At 36.4% G+C, this 25,983-nt stretch overlaps 1 protein-coding gene across 3 annotated transcripts; it reads left to right on the forward strand.

Annotated features, from left to right (window-relative positions):
* The first annotated feature begins 6,065 nt into the window (after nucleotides 1-6,065).
* Nucleotides 6,066-25,967, forward strand: xirp1 (xin actin binding repeat containing 1). Of its 3 annotated transcripts, XM_051870995.1 has the most exons (9): nucleotides 6,066-6,189; nucleotides 8,459-8,580; nucleotides 8,676-8,718; nucleotides 8,800-9,126; nucleotides 10,095-10,179; nucleotides 16,942-17,102; nucleotides 17,804-17,860; nucleotides 18,726-23,195; nucleotides 23,638-23,791. In XM_051870995.1, the coding sequence occupies exons 2-9, from the start codon at nucleotides 8,459-8,461 to the stop codon at nucleotides 23,638-23,640; spliced, it is 5,268 nt and encodes a 1,755-aa protein (XP_051726955.1). In that variant the 5' UTR covers nucleotides 6,066-6,189; the 3' UTR covers nucleotides 23,641-23,791. The 3 variants fall into 3 exon arrangements, with proteins under 3 accessions (XP_051726955.1, XP_051726937.1, XP_051726947.1); XM_051870977.1 differs by having other exon boundaries at nucleotides 6,080-6,189; nucleotides 18,726-25,967; XM_051870987.1 differs by lacking the exons at nucleotides 6,066-6,189; nucleotides 8,459-8,580; nucleotides 8,676-8,718; nucleotides 8,800-9,126; nucleotides 10,095-10,179 and adding an exon at nucleotides 13,233-13,396 and having other exon boundaries at nucleotides 18,726-25,967.
* Nucleotides 25,968-25,983: the final 16 nt, after the last annotated feature.

Below are 25,983 nucleotides of genomic sequence, written 5' to 3' on the forward strand. Positions count from 1 at the left end.
AAAGGCAGAGCAGAAAAACATAAAGACTGCTGCTCCAGCCACTCAGCCAATCACTAGAGAAACACTCCCTGGATACCAAAGAGCTTCTCCATGGCAATGACACTGTGAAACATCCATCACAGGAGACTCAGGCATCATGGATTCAGAGGCAGATGGTAACATCTCTGTGCCTCCCTCTCACTCTTTCTTTCTCTCCTTCTCGCACACACATAACACTGACTGTATCACCTCAATGATTTCCCATCTGTTTGGTAATGAAACCACAGGGCACATATCACCCATCAGCCCCCCTTTCATAGCTGGTGGTAAGACAGACATACAATAGAACCACAGACGCTTAGAAAGCAGGTTAAAACATGTCAACAATACACTAGGGAATGAGCTTTCAAACATAATGCATCCATATGCTAAAGGGTTCAATGTTTTGTATGAAAGATAGTGTGGTTATAATGAACTATTCTGAGAATTACCATAAATCACCAGTACTGAGAGAGTGACCACAAGTGGAGAATGTGATTTATGCTAAGCTGTGTTTCTGCCCAACTTATTTTAGTGCATTTGCACAACATAAGCAAATCAATTCAAAGCATGGACCATAAACTGTAGTATGTTAAAGTGGAGAGAAAGCAATAGGTTATTAGCTCACAAAATGTACATCTAAGCATAGTACACATTGGTTGGGAGTAGAATTTGATGATTTCTCAATCCAATGAGTATTTACCCCCTAGCAAATACGATTTTAAAGTGCATTATGTAACGTTTTTGTTTGTTTGTTCAAAATTAACAAATTTTAAATGAGTCAATACACCATCAGTCTTTCTTCCAAAATGTGATTCACTATGGTAAGTGTGTTTATATTTTAGACCTGTCAGGATGGTTTTCGCAGGAAGTTGCGTACATACGTTACTCGTCCATGCATGTCTCCGTAACAAGTATAGTCAGTTTTGGTTTCGTTTTCACTGTGTTCTGTTCCTGTTTTGCCTTCATGAGTTCCTAGTTAGTTTCTTTGGTTATTAATTAGTTCCACGCACCTGTTTCTGTTCAGTTTAACTCCCTGTGTAGTTTCCTCAGTTCTTTGTTCAGGTCTTATTTATGTGTAGTGGTTATGTTTTTATGTAGTGCTATTGGTTTAAGATCTGTCACTAATTCCATTTCATAGTGACTTCGTGAATATCACTGTATTGTTGCAGTTGTTATTGCTACGCTGATTCATTTGTATAATGGACTATTTTTGTCTCAGCAGTAGCTTTAAAGGGATAGTTCACCCAAAAATGAAAATTATCCCATGATTTACTCACCCTCAAGCCATCCTAGGTGTGCATGACTATCTTCTTTCAGACAAACACAATCAGAGATATATTTAAAAATATCCTTGCTCTTCCAGATTTTGAAGCCCAAAAAAGATTCCTCCATCCATTATAAAAAATAATCCATACGGCTCCAGGGGGTTAATAAAGTTCACTTTTGAAGTGAAGCGATGTGTTTTTGTAAGAAAAATATCCATTTCTGTCAGGACCACTATCGTCAAATATGATTGATAATGCATAGAGTTTGTGCTGGCGGTATGGTTCTGTTCTGGGCAAGAACTCCTTGCGCATCCATGCAGCCTAGCATGGATAAGAGCAGGGAGAGCAGCGATAACCCCCCTTAGGGTAAACAGAACAGAACCAACATATGCAGATATAATTAATGTAAATAATTTAACATGTACGCATATTTCAAGAATTAGTTTGATTCAGGGAAATCATAAGGCCAAATCCTGACTGACGAGAGGAGGAGCTGGGGATGGAGGAGGGTAATTAGCTCCTGAGAAATGCGATAGCTACTGATAATACTGAGGAGCTTATATATGGATGCTGTGATAGGTGTCGTATTCCTATAGGTAGACATGAGTCACCTGGGAGTCAGCTGATGCAAGCTTGACTGACGTGACCTGCCAGAACTGACGCTAACGCTTGATATTTAAAACTTTAAATATCTAGCTTCCAGCGGATGACCGTACGCATACTGCACATGTCGACTTGCGCCAAATGAGTAACCCCTGACACGATGTATGACATAGGATGTAGGAGTATTGCCTCTCGCGATTTAAACAAATAGGGCTGTGCAACAAACTGAGGCTCCTCTTATATCGAAATCCTCCGACATTTCTCTTTAAAATTTCTTGTTTTAAACTTCTAATTCGTGTTTTGTTTTGCTCTATCCTCTAAGCTTCCACGTTCGTCATTGCGTCAGGTCAGAGGTCACTCTTCCATCACAAATTGATGCATATGGCCGTCTGACTGAAGCTAGTTATTATAGTTAATAAAGTTTCAAATATGGATATTTTTCTTACAAAAACCCATCGCTTCGCTTCAGAAGGCCTTTATTTAACCCTTGGAGCCGTATGGATTATATTTATGATGGTTGGATGCATTTTCTTTGGGCTTCAAAACAGGCCCCCGTTTACTACCATTATAAAGCTTGGTAGAACCAGGATATTTTTAAATATATCTCCGATTGTGTTCATCTGAAAAAAGATATGAATACACAATCATGGGATAATTTTCATTTTTGGGTGAACTATCCCTTTAAGATAATGTACAGGTCAGATTATAAAATAATTTTGTCTCAAATCAGTATTTCATGTCCATGTATTTACTGGACAAGTAGGCGTGTAATGCTCAATAATACACAGTTTTTTTTACGATAATAATCAGTTGACAATACATTATACCGCAAAATACTCTACTGCATTATCCCCAAAATAAATTCTGTTTTATTGCTTATCAAACTAGTTGATGCTTAGTAATACTCTATTTATTTAGCGATTTTTTTCCTGTGATTTATTTTTAATTTATCCCTCAAAATAAAATTACGGGGAAAATCGCTAAATAAATAATTTATTATTGAGCATCAAACTCGATACTCAATTCATTTTGCAATAATAGCCAGAGTGTTCTACATCAAAATTAGAGTTTTTTTTAGCTTACTTGAAATTAATTTCTTAATTCTTAAAGTCTTTTCTAAAACAATTTTCAAAAACTAAAGTTATCATTGGAATCATTTTCCTGTTATATACTCGTTCATATATTTCGTAACCATCTGCCACAAACTCATTTTTTTCTCCACAGTGTTCAAACTGTGTCAACATATGCTGTTTTTTTTTTTTTTTTTTTTTTTTCTCAGTGAATCTCAATCTATCTCCCTTCACCAAGGCAATCGACTGTTGTGTAATAGTTAACCTACATTTCCCCCCCTTGCTCTCAGGTTGCTGCCACTAGCACTTGTGGCCCACTTTCTGTCAAGAAGTGGCCTATATACAAGGAGATTCTGACAAACTTTACAAAGCTGTTAGCACAAAAAGCTCTGGCCTAATTTCTCACCCTTCACTGAATTCAGTCCAATAAAGTCACATCTGCTCCGCTGATCTCTGCTGTCATTGTGGGAGTCTATGAGAAGTACAGTACTGTGCTTTTGGACTTCCTAACATTAATTCAGCATGTAATACTGAGAAGCACATTTCCATAGCTATTATTTGTTCATGACTTGAGGCAATGGAGAGTTAAAGACATCTAATCAAATGACTGATAAATACAAGTTGGCTCTAGATACAGGTTTTAATACAAAATGCAAATCTAAGATGCAAATCTAATGGCAGTGCCTTTGTGTTTGGCCATTTCAACAGCAACAGCTACGGATCTGTTTTACTGGTGTATATCTATCCATCTGAACAGACAGGCTGAACTCTTTAAGACTCTTTGTTTGCACTTTTGCTTGTGTTGCCATGACAATTTGGTGAACCAGGTGTGTCCTACTCAATCTGCAACTCTACGTGGTAAGAAAAGGGTATGGAAAGCAAGCTTACATTGCTTTGTATTTTCTCTTTTTTACCTATAGGCATTTATGTTGCCAGTTCATTCTTTAGAGAAACTAAACAAAAGTCGTGAATAATAAAATAATATGTTCCTAATTCATTTTTGTGTAAAATTAAAAGTTGAATTTATCCTCTCTTGCTCAAACCCTTTACACACACACAAACACACATTGGTTTTTCATGTTTTATGGGGACATTCCATAGGCATAATGATTTTTATACTGTACAAACTGTATAATGTATACCCTAAACCTACATTTTCGAAAAACATCAGTGTGATTTATAAGCTGTTTTCCTCTCGGGGAACAAAATATGTCCCCACAAGGACAATCATTTCAGATATTGCCATCTTTGTGGGGATATTTTGTCCCCATAACGTAGGGTTTACCTGAACCAAACACACACACACCTTTGCCCCAGCAGTAATTCACATTGTGCTGCTGAGGATTCTCCTGGGTTTATCCTGTTTCTAAGTATAGCTATCTATAAAAAGTTTGCCAGAGTGCTTCACATTGGTTTGGAAGTACAGTACACCTTTCTCACTTCATTCATTGAGATCAATTCCCAGAAGTCTTTGTACAGTTGTAGACAAAGAAATAGTAGACAATGTGTAATACAAGACCAACAGCAAAAATGAAAGAAAGTATATGCGTTTTACAAATACTTGAGAACTGTATGTGTAATGACAGGCAGTCTGTGATAAAAAAAATGTTTTATAAGACACACACACACATAAAAAAACCACACACACACAAAAAAATCTTTTGTAATACAAAATGCCCTTCATTTTTTATTCTTATAAAAAAGCTTTATCTTGGTTTTAATAATTAATAGTAAGTCATAAAAGCACCAAAAGAGAGATGACCCACATAATTAGCTGTTTCATTGTCATCTTCCTCAACATCATTCACTATATAAATGTGACATATTTACACATTCATTCTCTTATGTTGCTTTGACGTCACCATGGGAACAGTGACTATTCTGAATTGAAAGGATGCGTGACCAAACAGGGCTGAATGACGACTGAGGTCACTTTACATGTAGATTAAAAGAACGACAAAGCAAAATATGGATTGCAAAATGTGGTTGTGAGTTCCTGTCTTGTAAAGAAAGGGAAAGAGGAATCTCATTATGAAAGTTCAGCATTAGAATCAGCATCAAAAATAGACCTGAATATACACAAAAAAGAATGTCTCAATTTTGAAAGAGACTTCATCTCCTCAGCTGTTGTTATTGTGTCATTTTCTTCATTAAAGGCAGGCCATATTAAATGTAACAGTAATGCACTGTATATTTACCCAAACCTATTTGAAGCATGAAAAAAAATGCTTTTTTAAGCTTTTTATTAATGCTCTCAACTCAAACAAAACTTAGACTGTCGACACTACTTACATGTTAAAGCAGCTATGTATATCCATTAACATATGTATAATGACATCATGTACCTATAATTCAATGATACTGTAACAAATGATAACTACAAATTTATGGTAACGAGATGGCCATCTAGTGGTGAAGAAACGACATTGTTCCTATAATTTGGCAGTGAACAAGAAAGAAGTCATGAGGAAAGCAGAAAGACTTTTGGAGAGATACATAACAGTATGAAGTATTAGTCTTTTGTATAGTCTTTTGAACAACATAAGTACAGGTTGCATTAGATTTCTCATAGCAAAGCCACAGAACCCCATGATTTAATGTTCACTTCATCTAATAGAAACTGTGCATTAGTTTGAATTGCTGTTTTTGCATAGAAGAGGTCGCATGTAATAGAATTCTGCTTTTCTATTCTGTTTTTGGAGTTTAGGATCTCAAATTTCCAAGATTAGGCCTACTCTTCACTGCATGACAGAAAGAGCTGAACAATGTTAGGCATTTATTCATTCATGCAGTGTCTATGAATAGCAAGATGATTTCCAGAGCACACGTGACCTCAGTGAGTGGATGCTAACCTTTACATTCCTCAAGTGTTTTGTCTAGACTAACATCTAGCAGACTACCATAACTCGAAACCCTCTTGTTGATGAGGAAATTAGCTCAAAGAAAGATGAATATGCTAACATGGAAGGAAGCAGTTGTCATATAATAACCATTTTTCTGAATTATAAACACTATTATCAATACTCTAATGCTTTGCTGAAAGACCTTATTTTACCTTTTATTCAACCCTTATCTAGAATGATTGGATGGGAAATAAGTGACCACACAGTTTTCAGGCTGTAAATGAGGGACTTTGGCCTGTGTGACAAGAGTGTCTTGTGAGTGATGCTCCAGTTCACACTGCTTAGCGGAACAGAAGGAAATGAGGAGCGCAAGACTGATCGCTTAAGGTAACTCTCTAGCTAAAGATGAATTGAGATGATATTTTGTACATCTTTTTTTGGAGGGGGAGGGGGGTGTCATACATGTCATACATGCATGCTTACAGGCTAATTACTCAAATTTAGGCTAATGACCATTTAGTCATAAATGGACTGCGGTAACTGTGTACTAATGTGTACTAATTCTGATTGATATTCCCTGACATTTCATCTATTCGCTTTCATTTTAATCCTGTGTGCACATGATTATGTAAAAACTCTACTTTTTTTGCTATTTGCACATATTATGTGAAAATTGCACAATACAGAAAAGCTTTCAATGTGTAATGTAACAAAGCATATGAATGATAAACATTAACTGAGTCAGATGAGAGAAGGGCTGACAAGCAGGTGCATCATGTGACTAAAGTCATTTACACATTTTTTTTTACACATACACATTTACAAGTCATTTTACTGGTGCTGTTACACTGGATCAGTAGTTTTCAATCTGTGGTCCGCGGCCCACTAGGGGTCCTCAGTGATCCTCCAGGTGGGCCGCGAGATAACTTAAAATTAATTTAAATATATTAATATAATTCATTAATTTAATTATTAATACGTTACATTAAAAGAAAAAAGCTAAATTAATTTAATAAGTAAAATAAAAAAACATTTAAAACAAGGCACCATCTCTCTCTTACGTATTCTGTGATTGTTTCGGATCAGTCCAGGCCGTTTCTCAACGTGCTGCTGTGAAATACAGACTGAACGGTGGCTCAAAACGCAAACTCTCCCAGTTGGAAAAAGAAAACCAGTGTCGCTAAAAAGGTTTTGATGGATGACGATTGTATTGAAGGTAAAGACGATTACAGTGACATACAGGAGTCGCACATAAGGCACGCGCGAGTCCGTTATTATGCGCAAACAAACCGCTCGTGCGCTCTCGACTCACTGATCGCTAGCTATAACATCGTATTTCTGCATGAACACAGTTCAATATATTCGCGTAGTTAAAGTAATTAATGTACTGTGAGTGTTTATAACGGATGCTCGCCGAACAAGCGTGTTTTGGAGACGTTTGAGAGTGGTGTTATATGTGTTTAATAATTTTGAATGGATCCGCATAGTATTTAAATTCAGTCCTTTGGTATCTCCCTGTGGTCTTGTTTGGTATGGCAGGTTGACTTGTGCTTATATGTTTAAGTTACTGTATAACTGAGCAGAATAGTACTTTTAAGTTGTAAAGAATGTCTGCAAAGTGTGTTTGCAAAAAAATAACTCTGAAGGTTTAAATCTAGGCCTATCGTGAGTTTCTTCTTTAAAGAAATAATAACATGGAATTGAAAAGTAATAACACTACAATACAAATGTTTTTGTCAATTAAAAAAAAATGCAGTTTGATTCGGAGAGGTGGGGGGGCTTTGGCGTAAAAAAGGATGGGAACCACTGCACTGGATTAATAAGTACTTTAGATATATATATAAATTTAATATATATATATATATAGATAGATAGATCTTATAAGATCTTATATTGTATTATTTACCCAACCGTTTGGTTATTCATATTGGCTCACTGTGTTGGCCCTAGTAAAAAAGTAAAATATTTAAAATACATTTATGTCATACTAAATAGACTTCAAATCTAACATATTTACTGACATATCACTTTAGACTTACTTAAACTTTATTTTGAGTATTACTTGTGCACAATGCACATTTCTTAATATTAGGCCTAAAATGTGTTTTAATTTCACTATTGATGAGGATTGTATGATATTGAATAATGATATTGTCTTTAAATGCAAGATATTTAAAGTGTACCTAAAGTATACATGCAGTAGTTCTACTTTAGCACAATAGTATACTAGTTTAGTATACTAAAAGTACAATTGCAGGGTATTTTTATTAAGTACATAATATGTAAATATATTTGTAGTATACTTGGCATGAAATAAATGTATCAAATACATTTTAGTATATTTATTTTTCACTAGGGGGTTATTCCCAAAAATTTTTACCCAACTGGTTTTTAACCCAATTCATTGGGTTAAAATAACCCACAGTTGGGAAGGTGCTATACTAAGCTATAGTTGGGTTATTTTTAACCCAACATTATTAAGTGAGTATATTTATCTATCACAAATATTTGAATTAATGAAATAAATTTTAAAAATCCTTTAACCTTCCTTGATCGTTTAACCTACTGTGACTTTTAAAATGCATATCATATCAAGGCAGTTCAACAAAAAATAGTTTGTCTTTGATTTACTTACTGATGTGTTTTCACCACTAAGATGAGCTTTACTTTGAGAAGAAGTCAGTCCCTTAGGAGCCTCTCTGGAGGTCATAGTTCATGGTCTACTTCAGAGGTGCTGTTTTGGGACAGAAAGACACCTGTGTCTCAGCTTGTTCAAAGGTAAATATGCCAACTACCATATTCCATGTATTTACCTTTACTGTACCGACACTTTTCTTTGAAGTTTATGGCCTAAACCTGACTGTTTTCACTAGGTATGAAAGCTGTGTGGAGCTCACAGATGTTGCCTGGTCTAAGGTATAATCACTTTTATTTATCATGTATTAAGCAATACTTTCAATGAAATCCGGCTTACATGAATGACCTCTGTATCCACAGTCATCTAGCCTAAGACCAAACCATGAAGAGAGTAAAGTTGAAAGTCTCTGGCGGAGATACGAGTCACTCAGTGGGGTAAATTCCACTTTGTCCAGAAGTATTTCAATGGACATGTTGCCCCAGCCGGACCAGGGGGGCACTAATTCTTTGAGGGCCGTGTTTGAGTCAAAGAACGCCTTGCGACAGGACTACGCCAGCAGCCCTCGTCTCAACGTCACGCCACAGGCCAAAAGCAGCCCAGTGAGTCACATTACCTCACCGGGGAGGGCGAAAGGTTATTCTGGTGCTACTACTGTCACCGATGCCAAAAAAGACAAGGCTCATCAGGTGTGTAACAGTCACATCATGTTTTATTTCTGTTTGTGTTTATGCAACATGGACAGACATGACTCAGGAAAGGAGCATGTGTGCTTTTCTCAATGTAGTCATTAAATTATGTGTTTAGCCTTGCTTTAAATATTGATGAACCATCCAGTTTGACTGAGATGAGCAAGAAAATGGTCCATTATATATAAATAATTCAACAAATATGGTATGAAAATTAAGTCAAGTAATTTTTTTTTTGATTCAGGGTTATTATAGTTAACTAAAACTAAAACAATTAAAATTGAAATAAAGCTGAAAAAAAATATTAGATGAAAAACTGAAAAGAAAATTATAAATGTTGCCTTGTCAACAAACTAAAATAAGTTTAAGCTGAAGCGCTAAAATTACTAACTGGAAACAAATAAAAACTAAAACTGAAATAAAACTAAAGGTAAACAGTAATATTTAAAAAGAACAAAAACTAATAAAAATGACAAAAGCACATAACCAAATTACTAAAAATTAAACTAAAATGAATACTAAAATGAAAATATACAAATAAATTCTAATTCAAAATATTAAAATAAAACTATAATAGTATATAAATAATATTAAAATAACACTGTTTAGAGTCAATTCAATAGGAATTGAAACATTTTTTAAATAAAATAAGATACAAAGAATAAATAATAATTAATATCTGAAGATAAATAATACCTTAATATTATTAATATTATTTGATTTAGTGAGAAAGAAAATGTTCAGTTACTTATAAATAAAACAAATAGAGCAGAGTTTTTTATTTTTTTATTTTGAGTCCATTCAAAAGGAATTCACAAATTTTTAAAATAAAATAAGATAAAACAATAAATAATTATACCTTAATATTATTACTAATATTATCATAAATAACAATATAATTTGATATAACTTAAAAAATCTCATTTTTAAAAAATATGTTTAAAATATGCCCTTGCTTTCCTTGATAGAAAGAAAAAAGCTTTGAGACAATGAGGAGGAGGACAGTCAGTGGGGTTCCTGGATATGTCACCCGCTCCTCCACTGGGCTGAATGGTAAGTTGATTACCACATTATAAAAACAACAAATTATTTGTACAACTAGTGTAAATGATTGAGCACAATCACCAGTTATTTCATTCTTCTTGACTCAGCTGTGATGTTAGTCAGTAACTATGAGGTCAACGGTCATTTGAACTTTGTGCCCTATGTGAGACAAAACCTTGGCATCTAAAGTCTTCCTACACAAGTATGTGGAGCCATCTGAAGTTCCCATAGAGAAGGAATCTGCCGGCTGTGTCTGTGCGTTAAAAATATTCCTCAGATAATCCTAACAGAATAGTTTCGACTTACTGTCACATACACAAAATCCTGTCTGTAAATAGTGAGTCCTATTTCACAAGTTTTCAATGAGGGTTAAGAGCAGGACTGAATGTGTAAGTATGTGTTCAATGCATTCAGGAGACATAACTTACTGTGGCAGTTATGACACAGACCACATCCACTGACCTTACATTCATCACGCTTAACTCTGAGTGACACTTGGACTGGGTTGATTCAGTGTCTTTAAGTTATAGTTGTTTGAAAGGGGTTTGAGAGACCCTTCAGTGTCTGTGCTGTGCCCACCAATGCTGTTTTAGGTTATACAGTGGCCTCAATTTTTTTTTCAGATAATTAAGATACTTTTAACAATGTAAGAATGGCATTGTATTAGATAGCAATACATTTATTAATAATAATATAAAATATTAATATAATATTTATTAATAAATGTGCACAAATATAAAAATATAATTATAATTATTTACACATTTAATTATATACAAATCATATAATTAAGGTATAATTCATTTTTATTAATATACATTTATATTAATGAAAAAGTTGCACAAGCAACAGATGTTTCACAAAAAAATAAGTTCTTTAGAAGAAAGTATATTTGGGCTTTGTCAAATGTCAACTGTTAGTAGAACATATTAATGTTAATGTGATGAACTGACTTTATACAGCCACTAAAATTACCTTTAAAAATGAAGTGTGAAGTAAAGGGTTAGTTCACCCAAAAATTTGAATTCTGTCATTTATTACTCACCCTCATGTCATTCCAAACTCATAAGACCTTCGTTCATCTTCAGAACACAAATTAAGATATTTTTGATGAAATCGGAGATCTCTCTGACCCCTCCATAGACAGCAATGTAATTACCACTTTCAAGGCCCAGAGAGGTAGTCTAAACATTGTTAAAATAGTCCATGTGACTGCAGTGGTTCAAACTTAACCCTTTCAAGCGTGAGTGTAAAATATTCTAGCTGACCCCCCAGAGTGAGTTTTTTTAAGGCGACCGTTATTTTGGAACGTTTGCCCTTATTGTTTCCATGGCGATGCGTCATGCGTGTCACGTGTGCTGAACGCGGCCACAATAACACTGTATGACAGATGGATCGCTATTATTTTGTTTTTCCCTTTTTAATTTCCCTTAAAATATTCACAAACTTGCTTACATTGTCATCAACTATCTGATATTTCGATTCTCAAATATGTGTAAGCGAGTGTGTTTTTTCGTTTAAAATCATTTATAAATGATCTTTATCTTGATCTATAACATGAGATGGGCGCCGCCATCTTAGTTTGCCCCGCAGTTCGCAGAGTCCTGTCAGTCGGATGTACAGCAGGTGAATTCATCAGTTTCTCCCGAAATATATGCAAGTAAGTGGCTGGTGAACTGGAAGTATAATAGAGTAAACTTTATAGTTACTTAGGCCCATTATGTGTGTCTGATATGAATAAATGTCGTCAAATTATATTTGAATGGATTGTTATTGCTGCTTCCACTGATGTCTGACATCAGTGTGTATTTTATAAACTCTAAATGTATTGTTTTACTGGTGCTTATGCGTATTTAAATGTCTGAAACCTTAAAAAAAAAAAACATTATGTGGCTGAAAACACTGCATAGTTGGATATTTGACAAGCGCTGAGCGCGTCCGCCTCGCAGCCAAGTGCGAAAGCACAGTTTGAATCTGGCAGTTATGCGACGTCACTGAACGTTATAAATCCCATATGTGGGACCGTACTCTCAGGGGCACAGAAATAAAAATCCCATATATGGGACCTTACCACTCAAAGCATTAATTTTATGAAGTGAAAATTAATACTCTGCATTCTGACGTAGAACCTGGAAGCTCTGCACTGTGTCTACAATGTAACCTGCGTAGGAGAATGACAGGGAAGAGAAGAAATTGTTGAATAAAGTCATTATTTTTGTTCTGTTTTTGTGCACAAAAAGTATTCTTGTCGCTTCATAAAATTAAGGTTGAACCACTGCAGTCACGTGGACTATTTTAACGATGTCTTCACTATGTTTCTGGGCCTTGAAAGTGGTAATTGCTGTTTATGGAGGGGTCAGAGAGATCTCAGATTTCATCAAAAATATCTTAATTTGTGTTCTGAAGATGAACGAAGGTCTTATGGGTTTAGAACAACATGAGGGTGAGTAATGACAGAATTTTCATTTTTGGTTGAACAACCTTTTAAAGTGTCCAAACAATTTTCAGAACTGCTTTACACAATATTTTGTTGAAATACACCCTAAGTTTGTTTATAGTGTTTATTCCCACAATGCTTCTTCACTTGAATGTACAACGAATATTATTGCTTAATTATGTAACTTAAACAGAAATAGTACAAACAAATTGTTTTCCACAGGCTCTGTTTCAACAATTCATCAGTATTAATACTCACAAGTACATTTATGGCTTTAGTCAGTGCCTTAATTATTTTGAGATGTATTAGTAAGCTCTATAAAGCTCATCAAACGTCACTGGACATGACGTTCTTATTAGCGGTGTTCAGTTTTAGAATTTTAGATTTAAAAAAGTTAAAAATAGAGATGTTACATGAGACTCTTTCTGAAAAATCAGCCGTAAAATTTATTTCAGTAATTTTCAAACATCCTTTGGCATTAGGAAGCAAATCTAGGTTAATGTGGGAATTGTGCTCAAGGGGGTTCCCTGTACCCCAGTCACTTCCAGAACCACTGATTGACTCAGGCGTGTGGAATACCGCCCATGCTGCTTCCAAAATAGCAGGCTGGCCTCATCACTGCTCTGAAGTGAGCAGTGATAAAAATCAGCTGTCACCCATTAGAGAGGGACAGAGTGAGACAGGACTACTGCTACAGACAGACCAACACAAGACATCACCTGCGGAATTATACACAACTGAGGCTTTAAAGACAGTAAGACCTGCTATCAGGAACCAGCAATTCACTCTGTGAGTACAGTAATCAGTGTGGACAGGAAGCCTTTGAATTAATCATAGAAATTTAAATATTATAGTATAAACATAATATAGCATATTAAAGAGAAAAAATATAGCATACATTTAAATACGGTTTAAAATTTGGTTTGTGAATTATTCCTTTATTATAGCAGAACATAGTGTTTGATTGTCATGTCTATAACTCAAACCAATGCTTGTGAATTTTAAATGATCCAATGATGTGGAGTGACATGTCTTCAGATGTAATGATAATTACCTAAAATGTATAATAATTAACCCAGAGTAAAGAAAATGAGAACAGTTACATCATATATGTACTGTTCAATTTAACCTGAGTTCTAACAACAAGGCTGTTAAAGTAACATTTTGAACTATACACACACACACACCGTTCAAAAGTTTGGGGACTTTTGTGCTCACCAAGGCTGCATTTTTTTGATCAAAAATACAGTAAAAAAAATTTAATATTGTAAAATATTATTACAATTTACAATAACTGTTTTTGTTTGAATATATTTTAAAACGTAATTTATGTAATCCTGTGATGGTGAAGCTGATTTTTCAGCATCATTACTCCAGTCTTCAGTGTCACATGATCCATCGGTATCATTCTAATATGATGATTTGCTGCTCAAGAAACATTTATTATTATTATTATTATTATTATCAATGTTGAAAACAGTTGTTCTGCTTAATATGTTTGTGGAAACAGTATATATATATTTTTTATAATTATTTGATGAATAGAAAGTGATGAAAAAACAGTATTTATATATAATATTATATAGTAGTGGCCAAAAGTTATAGTAGTTTTTTATGACCCTAAAAGTTTGATTAAATGATCAAAATATGAGGAAAATATTTTATATATATATATATATATATATATAAAAAAAATTTAAAAAATATTTTATATATGGAGGAAAAACAAAAGCACTGGGCTTTATTTTACTATGAAAAAAATGCATAGAAAAACAAAAAGCTCAGAGGAAAAAGAATACATTAACTACAACATAATAAGTTATTAATATTTCATTGGTTCTCTCTTGTTTTTGCATGTGTTCATAATTTTTTTTCTATGACAGCCTGGCCAAAAATTACAGTATGTCCACACAATTTGGCATGTTTCATTGTGTTATCACAAATAAAATAATTCACCCCAAACACAATATGGTTACAAAATCGTTAACAAATTTGTAATAATATTTAAATAAAGGGTAAAGATGTGCATTTTCCTAGGCCGTACATCACTTTTGGCCACTACTGTAACAATATAAAAGTCTTTATTGTCACTTTTGATCAGTATAACTCATCCTTGCTGAATAACAGTATTAATTTTGTTTAAAAAAAAATCTTACCAACCCTAAACTTTTGAACGGAAGTGTATACAACACCTGAAATCACCTTGTTGAATATGCAGTGGCTAATATCGTGACAGATAGAAGTGTCAGCTAACATGCCTTTGTCGATGCTGCCCTATTTTTAGCAGTGTTTTTAACAAGACCCTTGAGCGCTCACAGGAAACTAAGGAAGGCAGCTGACGAGAATAAATACCAAGCGCATATTACAATAATTTGGACAGCTGTCAGCAGCACAAAAGCACTCACATTCTAGGACGCTAATAGCTGTGCTCTCCATGAATGGGGGCTGGTCTCTGTGAAACTTTCATTCAGCTGACATGATCATCTTTGAAATACATATCTAAGATATCTAATGAATTGTATCACAGATGAATGAAATAATTATGAGAAAGCAGGCTCTGTTTACAACTCCACAGAGGCCTTTGAACATGTCCATAACTATATTACATTTCCTTAATTACACCCTTTATGTCAGATTAGGCTTAAAGGAAATGCAAGCAGGCACTTTTATCACATGACCGTGTCACAAAGATCAAGTCTAACTTGAAGTTTGAAGTTCACACACAGTATTTTCATTTAAATCCTAAGCCAAAAATATTGTGAGGTTGCTGCTGCTTTTTAAAATTAAACATTTGTTATCTTAGTAATTTGACAAGATGCTACAGCTTTGTTTTGTTTTTTTTTTACAAATCGGAGAGCACAATATTCAGGCTTGTAAACAGCTTGATCTCTCTCTGCTAAACAGTAACGTCTAGCTAGACCTCGGTATTGTATGGCCCTGTTATTCTGTGTGCTCATCCAGCTATGCAAACGTTTTAAGCCCAGACTCGTGAGTGGCGCCAGTGATGGACCCTGTCCTTTTGTCCCACGAGAGCTTACAGAGTGAAAAACAGAGGTATGCTCGAATATAGTCATTAGTTACAGCTGACAGACCTGTGCTGCCTCTAGTGCTCATGACCTCAGAGGGAAGGCTTTTGTTTTGATCATGCCTACAGCAGCTTTACAATAAATTTAATGTGCTGCTCCAAACCGTAAATACATCACATTCATTATCATGAATAATAAGTAATTTAGCATTCAGAAACCTCAATTAAACTTTTCTCAGTTCACATCAAACACACTAAAACAGAAGATACAAAAAAGTCATTTTTGCTAAGGATATTGATGTACAGTAGTATTATAGGGTGGCCATTTTGAAACCATGCTAGCAACATACAATTCCCAATTTAAAAGCTAAGATAGAAACATGAATCAGGAAAGCTTTGTCACAGTGTTTTGTCCCGAGAATGAGAAACCTTAAAATGGGTTCAGCTGACACCATGGTTTTTTGACATTTTACAATGGCATGTAGGCCACTGTTTTTGTTTAGTTAGATGTCATACTAAGAAATACAATCAAATTGTAATAGTACATCTGATAACAGACAGCTGCTTGTCACAAATGTCATTTTTAAAAATGCAAAAATGGTAATATTCTTGCAATTACACAGTCATATACTATGTGTGGAGCTGAATAGTTTCCACAGGTCCTTGAGGGATAATAATATCCCACAGATAAAAGCATACCAACACCAGCTCCAGTCTATATATAGCCTACACCACTATCAGAGCCACTAGATGGCCAAGGAACTGGGTCAGGTCATTCTTGTCCTACTTCTGGATTATTATCCAACAATTTATGTTTATTATATTAAAAAAAAATGCTTTGGTAACACACCACAGATATTTTTGCTTCTGTTAGTTTCGGGTCACATTTACTTTGCATACAGACCTCAAACAGCTGCATGTAGGTGCTATTCTTATCCAAAATTAAAATGTTTAACACATTCAAAATTTAAAAATAATCTACAAAAGGCTGTTAATATATAATGCATGTTAATAAATAAATAATGAACACAAAGCAGATAATTTTTCCAAAAATTCCATTCACAATACCAAAACAAAAGTCATCCACTATCAAAAGCCATAAATTCTTATTCCAAAAGTAAAATATTATAAACCATAAATCAAAAACATACAACAATCAATAAACTAACAATTACTTATATATATTTGTATTTAATTTTTAATTGACTCCAACAAGTTGCATATGCAATAAGTGAGTCACTGCTATTTTTAGTTTATAAACTTCTGATTGTAGTTTTGTGCAACTATGTTTGTTTCTTATGTGAATTAGATGAGAGGAGATATTTAAAAAAAGACCAGAGACAATCTGCTTCCTATCAAGAGCACAAACAGAAGTACACCTCTTCTCCTATCCAGAGCGTGAAAGATAGATCTGCCCTTTACCTCTCAAAAGTAGCAGCTGCAGACACCTCAGGATCCATCGAACAGCAAGTGAGTGCTCATTGCATCTGTCATATCACTCACAGCACATAGGCATCTGTAAGGTCAAGTTCTTAGACTGGATCACACGCATACACACAATGTTGTAAAATCTGGCACACGCTCATTTTGCAATACAGTAAGTCTTTTTTTGGCCATTGTTTTCCTCAGTCATTGATTAAGTTGTGTGTTGTGAAAAACAGCTTCATGCTAATAAAATCTTAAGGGCCAGATTTACTAAACAGGGCCAATTAGCGTGAGAGTGGAATTCCAAAAAGCGCTGATGGGAGTGGAAAGTTATGCATGTGATCTACTGACGACACGCAAATGAAAGGACACAGACGCAGCCGTATGATTTCCGTAATGACAAACGCAATCTACCAAGAGCAGCGCAAATTGGCATATGGTTTAAGATGATTATTTGGTCAGTAAATAATGGCGCAAATACCAGTAAATTGACTAGCGCAAAACGTAGTAAATCACAATGCATTATTCATTTGAATACTTTACTCCCATAAATTTTGCATCTGAAAGGGAAACTCCTACAAATGCATAAGCAAAATGGTCAGCTGCAAAAATAACTGTGTCCACGTCCTTTCAGCACTAATTTTTCACTGCGTATCTTCAGTAAATCCCGACAGTAGTTTTTTAATGCCAAAAGAGGGTTTTATATGAAAAATTAGTAGGAATAGTTAATTATGCTTCTTTCTCAGGGCAGTGTGGTCCAGGAGCACTTGTTCTCAAGCAGAAAGAAGAAAAAACAAAGCAAGGTATGAACAACAGTTTTTGCTGACTATCTGAGTCAGACTTTCTGAGACTTTCTGTGTGACTAACAACTAATGCTAACAGGTGCTGTGTGACTAATTTAGAAACAAATGTAACAGTCTTGTGACTGTCTTAGTATATTAAAATAAGAAACAAGAACAAATTTAGCTATGCTTTATTACCATATTTCCAAACAAGCAGGATAATACATTACCATTATTAAAATACCCATATTTAGATTAGAATCACAGCTATGGTAAGCGATGTGATAAAAATGTAGTCTTGTTAATGACTGGATTTGCACTACACTGAAAGTAAAGTAGACTTCTTAACGTGGGAGGTAAAATCCAGTAACCATGTGGACAATTTGTAGTGTTTTTGCAAATTCCTCATATTTAGATCAACATAAAAATCTGAATAAATTATATGATGTTTCTGCATGTAGTTGGCATTATAGCTGGTAAATGGAAAATAGCATTTATTTATTGGTTTGGGTTGCAATGAATAATACTCTAGAAATATTATCTCTATTATCTCTCTCGTTTTTTTATTATTATTTTTTTTATTATTATTATTATTTCCACAATGTTTGGAAATGTGAAACTGCATTTGTTATGGAGCATGAATTTTGTACTAACAAGGCTGAAAACCATGAATGAAGTCAAACCTCACATGAATAGGTGTGCAGTGAACTAAATCAACTATTCCCTACTAAACACAGAAAGAGGTAAAGTATGACTTTTAAGCTTAAAAATACTAACTTTTTTTATTTTAACTATGTTTTTAATTAAGAGTTTACTAGTATGACAGTTTATCTCATTGCATTGTGGAGAGTAACTTGAGCCTTCATACTTCTTCTTTGCATCTAAGATGGCAGAAGTAGCCAAACAGATAAAAGTGACCAGTGCAGCCAGTGGAGATGATGACTTCCCTCCCCCTCCACCTCCTCTACCAAGACCTCAGGTTCTGGTGTCACTTCAAAAGGATCTAAGCCAAAACTTACACCCTGTACCACCTCCAAAAGAAACCTTCTCAGAGTTCTACCAGCAACGACAAAAAAATGAACTGAAGCGTCTTTTTAAACACATTAATCCTGAATTGAAGATGAATCTTGATGATGTTGTAGATGATGAACTGATAGACGCAATAAATCCCCAAGCAGTAGATACAGCATATCAGGGGGAAGTCCAGTCCATGCGCTGGATATTTGAGAACTGGACTCTTGACAATATTGGAGACCCACATGAAACTAAAAAATTACTTGATGAGGAAAATCTTCAAGGTGGGGATGTGAGAAGCAAATCCTCTTTGTTTGAGCATTCAGAGTTTGATGGTCAACACACAACAGCTGGTGAGAGACCAGGTGTAGTCAAAGGAGATGTTCGCACGGCCACCTGGTTGTTTGAGACACAGCCTCTAGATTCAATCAGTAAGTCAAAGACGGAGGATGAGGAAATCGTGGAGGTGGTACTGAAGGAACCTGTTCAGAAGGGAGATGTGAGAGGTGCACGTCTCCTGTTTGAATCCAAACCACTGGACGCTTTAGGCCGCTGCTGCTCTGTTGAAGACCAACACTTGCTAACACTCAAATCAGAACTCCAGGAGAATAAAGGAGATGTGAAAAAAACTGTGAAACTCTTTCAAGCAGATCCCTGTTGTGCGCTTAGGGATAGCAGTGGCAAAATCCATGAAATCAAATCAATCTGTAGAGAAGAAATCCAAAGCAGTGACTTTAAAACAGCACGTTGGCTTTTTGAAACTCAACCCTTAGACCACATTAATAAAGGAGCTGGTGTGCAGATAATTCGGGGGATCTCACTTGAGGAAGCCCAGAAAGGTGGTGTTGATCAGAAGAAATGGATGTTCGAGACCCAACCACTTGATGCAATTCATGAAGGTCTTGTGGAAGAACAAAAGTTCAAAGGAACAGTGGAGGACATCTCTAGGGAAGCAGATGTTCAAAAACTAAAGCAGCCCCTGTCATCTCTTAAAGGAGAGTATGCGGGTGAAGTTTCAGAGGAGGCGGCAATTGTGGGAGGAAATGTAGGATCCACCCTATGGCTTTTTGAAACTCAGCCCATGGACACTCTGAAAGACAGCTATGAGGTGGGACATCTCCAGAAAGTTATGGTGTCAAGTGATGAAAAAGGAGAAGTTAAAGACAAAAAGTTGCAGTTTGAGAAATTCAGTGTTGGTAAAACAACAGGTGATAGTGGAAACAAAGTTCAAGATGATGAGAAAGGAGATGTGAAGACTTTCAAGAACCTTTTTGAAACGTTACCTCTTAGTCACATCTCTGTGAAAGCACAGAGTCAAATCCAGGACATTGAAGCCGGGGATGTCAAAGGCAACCATTCATTGTTTGAAACTACACCGTTGTATGCAATTAAAGATTGTGCTGGAAATTTCCATGAGGTTACCACTGTCAGTAGAGAAGAATGCATCAAAGGGAATGTACAGAATTACAAATGGATGTTTGAGACAAGACCCTTAGACCAATTTGAAGAATGTAGTGGAAAAGTAGAGCTCATCAAGGGCATTACAAGGCAAGAGGACATGACAGGTGACGTGAGGACAGCTAAATGGTTGTTTGAAACACAACCTTTGGATTGCATCAATTTAAAGAGTGAGAAAGAAGCAAACTCAGCAGTACCACAGGAAGAATTTCAAAAGGGTAATGTGAAGACATGTAAATGGCTATTTGAGACACAACCAATGGACATTTTGTATGAGAAATCAGAAAAGAACCAGGAAGTAGAACCAGTTCCCAAAGCTGATGTGAAGTCACACACTTGGCTTTTTGAAACACAGCCATTAGATAACATTAAAGACAAGGAGGACTTCAGTTTGAAATTGTGCAGCACTGTGCAGGAAGACGTAAAAAGTGATGTGAATGTGAAGACGGTGAAACACCTGTTTGAAACAGAGACTTTGGACAGAATAACAAAGCAAACAGATTCTGACCAAAATGTAAGATATGTCAGTCAGGTGGATGTCCAGTCTGGAGATGTCTCACGTGTCAAGGAAATCTTTGAATCCAAGTCACTTCATGAAATAGGAAGTGAATGCGTCAAAGAGTCTGAGGAGAAGAAAAACGAAATTCAGTCAGGATCTGTCCACAAATTCACTTGGCTGTTCGAGAATCAGCCCATAAGCAACATTAATGAGAAAGAGGACAGAATAACTCAGAGTGTCAGTGATGTTGAGGGTGGTGATGTTGGAAGCAAGAAGTTTATTTTCGAAACTTTCTCTCTGGACAAAATCCAGGATAAAGATGAACTACTTGAGCACCAGTCAATGAGTGTTGAGAAGCCCATGAACAGTAGCGGTGATGTGAAATCCAGCACAATGCTTTTTGAATCCCAGCCATTATATGCTATAAGAGACAAGGACGGACAATTTCATGAAGTTACCACTGTGAAGAAAGAGGAAGTGATGAGAGGAGATGTCAGAGGCGCGAGGTGGATGTTTGAAACCAAACCACTGGATACCATTCAAGCAGACAAAGAAATCTACATCATCCGCGCAGTTACACAGGAGGATGTGTGCAAGGGGGATGTGAAATCAGCACGCTGGAAGTTTGAGACTCAGCCTCTTGACTCCTTCGAACATAGTGAAGGGCCCTCAGTAAGGGTAGTTGAAGATATAAGCAATGGGAAAAGTGTACAACAAAGCAAGCAACTTTTTGAGACTGAGCAAGCTGCCCGAAAAAAGTATGTGCGAATGGTGAGCGTTACAGACGTTCAACAAGGTGATGTACGTACCTCAACCTGGCTGTTTGAGAATCAACCTATTGATACTCTTAAAGGTGAGCCAGATGAGCAGAACGCCTTGACAACTGTACATCGAGAGGATAACGCAAAGGGAGATGTGAAACGCTGCACTTGGTTATTTGAATCACAGCCCTTGGATAAAATAAAGATTGATGAATCAACTGATTCATCGAAGGAAGAGTTTGTTTCATCAAAGGAAGAAATCCCCAAGGCAGATGTCAAAAGCACAACATGGTTATTCGAGACCACACCTCTGGACAAAATCACTGTTGAGAGCGTGACAGACATACTTTATCGTCTTTGCCATTATTCATTCATTCATTCAAGTGGAATCATCATCCAGGCAAATGATTATAAGTACGTAAACATGGCGAAATATCAGATTGTGAACAATGAGGAGACTAAAGTTCAAAAGGAGGAAGTTGTTGAAGGAAACATCAGAAACATAATGCTGCAGTTACTGTTCAAACCGAACCTGAAACCTAAAGTTGTTCTACTTAAAGAGGACGAACAAGGCAAGATGCATAGCACAGTGCTTGAAATCCCACTTCAACAGCCTGGATGTGCAACTAACCCTGAGGCAGAGTGCAAAACCCAAGAAGCAGTTAAAATTATTGAGAGCTTGCTTGTTCAACAAAAAACAGTCAAGACAGGCTTGGTGATGCAAGAATCTGAAGGCGGGCAGGCAGAGATGACAGTGTATTCCCTCCACTGTCAAAGCAGCATGACTGAGTCGCACGACATTGCTCGAGGAGATGTCAAGTCCACCATTGGCAACCTCCTTGCCACAGTCCACAGCCAACAGACCAGACCATCTTGCAGACTGGAACAAAACGAAAGGGGGAATGTTGATTTGTATCGAAGCTGCATTGAAAAGGGCGACCTTAAGAGTCTACAGCGAGATCTTTCTGAGGAGGAACCAGCAGACTCCTGTAGAGACCAAATTGAAATTGTTCAAGGTGATGTAAAGGAAGCAAAGCGACACCTAAATCAACAAAGAGAACAAGCTGAAAGAACAATCTTGGATGTTGTACCAGGTGACGTTAAGAATGTAAAAAAGGTTTTCTCAGATGGCTGCACAGACCTGGGTGTTGGAAACTGCGTGCCAAGGGAGGAGATCGTCAGAGGTGATATTTTGTCAGCAATGCAGCAACTTGACGAGGCAGTCAAGCAGCCAGTCATGGTCCAGAAAGAGGAAATTGTTTCTGGGGACATTAAGGCAACGCTTGAGTCCTTGGAGCGGGCAAAACAACAAAGCATGCACATGGAGCGTGAGGTCATCAAACCAGGCACCATTTATGATCTGAATATAGAGGTAGAAGAAATGTGCTCAGAAGAAGATGAAAGGAAATTAATTAAGGAGGAAATCATTTCAGGGGATGTTAAGGCTGCCAAAAGATCCCTGGAGAGAGCAAAGAACCAAAGCATGAGAGTAGAACGAGAACATGTCACTCCTGGAAAGCTGTATAATCTAAATGAATCATCTCAGTGTCAAAGCAACACAACAGTGGAGCAGTCTACAACATCCTCCTTGAGTAACCAGCGGATTACTACAACATTTCAAAAGGTTAGTGACATAGAAAAGGATCAGGGATCCACCGAAAGATTTTGTTGTCAGAATGAAGTGGGAGGGAGAGAAAATATAATAGATATTAGTATGGAAAATGGCTCAAGAGTGCTAGATAACACTCCTCAGGTTTCAGAGTTAGAACCAGATATTGTTAAAGGTGATGTGAAGGCTGCTATTCAGTCTTTACGAAGTGCTGCAAAAGAGCAGAGAAGTGTAGACAGAGAGGAAGTTTTTGGAGGTAATATGCAAGAGACACTCCAGTCTCTCGAGAGATCTAGCATTAACATTTCTAAAGGGGATTTCAAGGCAGCAATGTTATATAGACAATCTGGACAGTCTTACAAACAAAGCAAAATGACAAATGACTCAGGGACTAAATGCAAGCAGAGTTTTGTTAATTTGCCTTCATCTGATACTCAATTGTCTTCTTCGGTTTCAGTGATCGGAAGTGAGCATCTGATCATCTCTGCACTGAATTCAGAATCTGTTAGCTCCAGCATGGACAATTCAAAGCTCTCTAGCACTTTTGCAGAAAAAGATGATAACCCACCACCTATCCCTCCAAAAACTGGTCATCAGGTTAAAAATCAGAAGCCAGTTATTCCACCAAAGCCACTGTACATCACCACCAGCTCCAAGCATATTGCAGAAACACCACAAATTTGTCCAAGCTCACCTGATTGTCTAATTAATAAGCAGACTCCAACAATCCCACGCAAAGTGATTACCAACAAGAACACGTTTTCGCATAAAAAAGAACCCAGGGAAACTTCAAACAAAATGAATGACAAGCAATGCAACATTCATGAACCATTTCAACGGACAAACTTCACAGATCCTGTGGATTTGCAGAAGATGCAGTACACTGAGCAGTGGCTTCAAAATTCCCACATGCAACATACGGACACTCCATCAGTCAGTAAAACTCTTGATGAAGGTTCTTTTGCTTCTAATAAAATAGCAATGGAGAAAAATGTGATTCAGAAGATAAATGCTGCAGAAGAGATCAGGATGTGTATGCAGAGTTATTCAAAGGACAATAGCGAACTAAACAAGGGGTTTAAGGTTGCACTTCAGAATTTTGGGGAAAAGAAAACAACTATGGACACAACCTCAACTTTCCCAAAGAAAATTAAAGTTGTGCAAAGCTGTGTTCCCAAAACAATCCAGGAACAGGCTAAAACTCCCAAAGAGAACACAAATAAAGTTCAGTTACATTTCGCCTGCAAAGACACCCCTTCAACACCTGAAAAACATGAAGTTCCTTCAAAGTACAATCAAACCATTAAAAAGCAAAATGATTCTGAGAACAAAGTTGTTTTGAGAGAAAAGAAAGCTAGGAGAGAGACAGAAGATGAGCGCCGCCAGAGGCTCTCCGTCCACAAAGACGAGATCATGAAGGGCAATGTAAAAGCAGCCATGGAGATCTTTGAAAATCTTATGAGACGAGAAGAGCTTAAGATCATTTTGTCAAAAGTTCAAGAAATAGAGGGGGAGACCTGTGAGGTGGATGTTAAATCTCTGAAGACTTTGTTTGAGAATGTGCCTGCTTGGATTACCAATCCAATAAAAAATATGAAATGCAGACATCTTCCAAGAGCTGGCACAGAGACAGAAGGCTTAAGAGATGATACAGAAAGCATATCCTCTGTTGAGGCCGCATTTGAGGACCTAGAGAAAGCAAGCATGGACATCGTCAATTTGAAAGAACAGACATTAGCTAAACTCTTGGACATAGAGGAGGCAATAAAAAAAGCTCTGTACTCAGTCTCAAATCTAAAATCTGAAGCAGACATTGCAGGGTTGTCAGGTCTGTTTAGTGAATCCTTAAATGCTGATAATGTCTCTCCAAGTACTAAAAACATTAGGAAAATTAGCATTGTGTCCAGCAAAGCAAAACCTGTGCAACCTAGCAGTGCACAGAGCAGTGAAAACAGGGGTCTGCCCAAAGAAACACCACATGTACATCAGGTTCAAATGGGAAAAACATGCTCAAACATCCCCTCCTCACCTTCATTTATTTCTATTCATTCTGCTGCAAGAAAACCTGTGGAGTCACCCACATCCCCACAACCTCTCTCAGACAAACCAAAAGCAAATGACCAACCTAACGCATGTAGCACCATTAAACAGTCCTCCCCTGAGAAAATCTCGGTTAGCCACGTTTGTAGCCCTCTAAGTCCTAGAAGGAAAGTCAGCATTCTTGAAGTACAGCGGGTTCCTGAGGTTGCAAGTGGAATCATTGGCACTAAAACTGTCAGTGAGAAATATGAAGAGATAGACTGCTTTGGGAATACTTACTTTTCCTCCGAAAGATCTACATTTGTAACCAGGCAGTCAGAGATGGAATTACCTTCCTCATATGATGTAGTTATCAATCCAAGGAGGTATGAAGGAATGACTTCTCCTGTTTCGCAAAGATCTGGCCAGACTTTCTCCTCAAATGCTCCATGTAAAGGCAAAGACAGAAAAGTGTTTGTAACTTTCGGCCATCCCAATACGGAAAAACATTAACCAAGCTGCCCGTTCTTTTTGTAACAATTTTTTGGTGATGTCATTTTGATTTCCATATTTTGATTTAAAATACATATATATTAGATTTATTGATCCTTTTTATGTGTGTAAAATAAGCAGTTTTATTGTGATGCTTTGATTAGGAGCAAGTTTTTTTTGTACTGTTGCAATTAAGTGTTAATAAAAGTGTTAATGTTCATTATTTATGTTTGTTTCAAACTGTATATTATCTAAAATAAAATACTTACAAAGCAATATTTGTTATATTTAT

This window comes from Ctenopharyngodon idella, chromosome 2 (assembly GCF_019924925.1).
Source record: "Ctenopharyngodon idella isolate HZGC_01 chromosome 2, HZGC01, whole genome shotgun sequence".
NCBI classification, from domain to species: domain Eukaryota; kingdom Metazoa; phylum Chordata; class Actinopteri; order Cypriniformes; family Xenocyprididae; genus Ctenopharyngodon; species Ctenopharyngodon idella.